General features: G+C 62.2%; 1 protein-coding gene across 1 annotated transcript; it reads right to left on the bottom strand.

The window, feature by feature from the left end:
• Nucleotides 1-181: 181 nt before the first annotated feature.
• Nucleotides 182-542, bottom strand: LOC106002834 (ras-related protein Rap-2a-like). Its single transcript, XM_013037600.1, has one exon. The coding sequence runs from the start codon at nt 497-499 to the stop codon at nt 182-184; it is 318 nt and encodes a 105-aa protein (XP_012893054.1). The 5' UTR covers nt 500-542.
• Between the last annotated feature and the right edge of the window lie 478 nt (nt 543-1020).

Raw genomic sequence — 1020 nt, 5'->3', positions numbered from 1 at the left:
TTGGTGGCCCTTGATCTCATCAATTGGGGTCTACCCCAGGTTTATCTGATTATGACTTGGTTCTAATTTTTTTAATTACCCAGGGTTTAACAGAATGTGATTTTTGCATAGACAGGTGTAACAGTCTAGCCTGAGCTATCCGACCGCCGCCCGCGCCAGCCTACCGCCCAACCCGCTGGACTCACCGCTTCACCCGGATGATCTGGTCCCGCATGGGCTTGATGTCCTGGAAGCTCTGCTGGTTGACCAGGCTGTAGACGAGGATGAAGCCCTGGCCGTTCTTGATGTACAGGTCCCGCATGGACGCGAACTGCTCGGTGCCCGCCGTGTCCAAGATCTCCAGCACCGACGGCGAGGAGTCCACCTCGATCTCCTTGCGGTAGAAGTCCTCGATGGTGGGGTCGTACTTCTCGATGAAGGTGCCGGTCACGAACTGCACGGTGAGGGCGGACTTGCCCACGCCGCCCGAGCCCAGCACCACCACCTTGTACTCGCGCATCGTCCCTCCGCGGCCGCCGCCGCCGCCCGCGACATAGACCGACGCCCCGACGCGCGCGGCGCCCGGACCCTGCCCGCAGGCAGCCCCGCCGCTCGCGGCGGCCGCCCCCACCTCACGGCCGCGGCGGGCCCCCGGACGCCGGCGGCGGGGCGGCGGCTGAGGAAGCGGCGGCCCTGGGCATGGGCCGAGCTGGTGCGGGGGGATGGGGGGGGAGCGGCGATGCGGCCCCGCGGGCGCCGGCGGAGGGGAGAAGAGCGGAATGAGCGGGAGCCGGAGCCGCCCGAGCCGCGGGCCCCGCAGTGCCGACTTCTTTGCCTCTTCTGTCTCTCCTTCTGCTTTTATATCTAGTTGAGTACTCTTTCTGCTCCATTTCTCCTGTTGAGTCGGTTCTTCACACAATTCTGCTATTTGTGATTCTCCAGCTTCTCATACTGGATCAGGTACTGTTTCTGCTTTTATCTGCTTCCATTTATGAATTCTCTTCGTGTTTCCGCATTCTCTTTCCGCTTCTGGCTTCTAAC

Source organism: Dipodomys ordii, unplaced genomic scaffold (genome assembly GCF_000151885.1).
Source record: "Dipodomys ordii isolate 6190 unplaced genomic scaffold, Dord_2.0 Scaffold1000002808, whole genome shotgun sequence".
Taxonomy (NCBI): Eukaryota; Metazoa; Chordata; class Mammalia; order Rodentia; family Heteromyidae; genus Dipodomys; species Dipodomys ordii.
The sequence above is the reverse complement of the archived record's forward strand: the minus strand, read 5'-3'. Positions and strand labels throughout refer to the sequence as shown.

Excerpts from the sequence above, each read along its gene's own strand:
- LOC106002834 (XM_013037600.1), bottom strand. The coding sequence starts at position 499 with ATGCGCGAGTACAAGGTGGTGGTGCTGGGCTCGGGCGGCGTGGGCAAG.